This window comes from Anarrhichthys ocellatus, unplaced genomic scaffold (assembly GCF_004355925.1).
Source record: "Anarrhichthys ocellatus isolate YVR2014 unplaced genomic scaffold, GSC_Weel_1.0 scaffold10123, whole genome shotgun sequence".
In the NCBI taxonomy this organism is placed as follows: Eukaryota; Metazoa; Chordata; class Actinopteri; order Perciformes; family Anarhichadidae; genus Anarrhichthys; species Anarrhichthys ocellatus.
This window is the reverse complement of record NW_022290097.1, coordinates 1-1,161: the sequence shown is the minus strand read 5'-3', so window position 1 is coordinate 1,161 and position 1,161 is coordinate 1. Positions and strand designations below refer to the sequence as shown.

At 46.2% G+C, this 1,161-nt stretch overlaps 1 protein-coding gene across 1 annotated transcript; it reads left to right on the top strand.

The window, feature by feature from the left end:
* The first annotated feature begins 17 nt into the window (after positions 1-17).
* On the top strand, positions 18-1,058 carry LOC116380959 (ras-associated and pleckstrin homology domains-containing protein 1-like). Its single transcript, XM_031842765.1, has 2 exons — positions 18-192; positions 308-1,058. The coding sequence occupies exons 1-2, from the start codon at positions 150-152 to the stop codon at positions 562-564; spliced, it is 300 nt and encodes a 99-aa protein (XP_031698625.1). The 5' UTR covers positions 18-149; the 3' UTR covers positions 565-1,058.
* The last annotated feature ends 103 nt before the right edge of the window (positions 1,059-1,161 follow it).

The following is a 1,161-nucleotide window of genomic DNA, read 5'->3' as shown; positions in this document are numbered from 1 at the left end:
TTTGCATATGTGTACCTCATGCTTTGCCTGTGTGTGTGTGTGTGTGTGTGTGTGTCTGTGTGTGTGTGTGTGTGCGCGCTCTGTAGAGTCTGGATGATGGCAAGCCTCAGAAACCGCTGCAGAAGCCTCCTCTCAGGCAGGAGACGAACATGGCCAACTTCTCCTACCGCTTCTCCATGTATAACATAAACGGTGAGTCTTCACTCATCTGATCCCGATCTGTTTAACAGCACAGATGAAAGAAATCATTAACCCCCCCCCCCCTTCTCTGTGCTTCCTCTATCCTTTTTATCTTTGCTCCCTGCAGAGGCGTTGAACCAGGGCGACACAGTGGACCTGGACGCCCTGATGGCTGACCTGTGCACCATTGAACAGGAGCTCGATACCATTTCCAAACCAAACTCGGCCTCTCGCGGCCAGAACAAAGGCCAGCAGCGGGCCCCTGGGGGCCGCAGTGCCAGCACCAAGCACACAGGCACCAGCGGAGGAGGAAGCAGCGGAGGTAGTCCCGCTCAACCATTTGCATTTACAGTGGAGCTTCATGTATTATTTGAGCAACAATAGAAATCATTACTCCACTCCTAAAACTGTATATAATCATTGTAAGCAAATGATGCCAAACTCTTTTACATAGCGCCACACATTGCTGGGCTCGGATAATGTTTGGACTCTGAAGCACAATAGAGGGATGCTTCATGGACTAAAACAGGAAGATGTCACTCTTCTTCTGGTGCTGAAGAATGTGAAAGAAAATCTCTTCAAACATGTTTTTCCTTTTTACCGAAGCCATATCAAACGAATGCAGAGTAATGATGTAGTGGAGGAAAGGGGGAACAATTAGCAGCATCCTGTTTGCAGCAGGGAAATGTAGTCTTTAACACAAGCTACGACTACACTGGTATAATATAAATGCAGCCAGTCGTTTTTACTGTTGTCTCATTTAGTTAATAATCGTAGAAGTGTTTCCTAACAATCTCACCTAATATATGTTGTTATTCAGTGTGGCTTTGTGGCACAAGGCAGTAAAACTGCCTGTGCCAAAGCACACTGTATATTATCCATCGGGCTTAATAATAATAATCATCATCAGCTTTATCCAAAAGTTTGGCGCACCTCTCCTCACACAGCGTTGCCAACAGCGGCGTGAAAAATACATCAAAA

Bases quoted from the DNA above. Each gene is read 5' to 3' on its own strand.
- LOC116380959 (XM_031842765.1), top strand. From the start codon at position 150: ATGGCCAACTTCTCCTACCGCTTCTCCATGTATAACATAAACG. The intron at 193-307 runs GTGAGTCTTCAC...TGCTCCCTGCAG, and splicing joins CTCCATGTATAACATAAACG to AGGCGTTGAACCAGGGCGAC.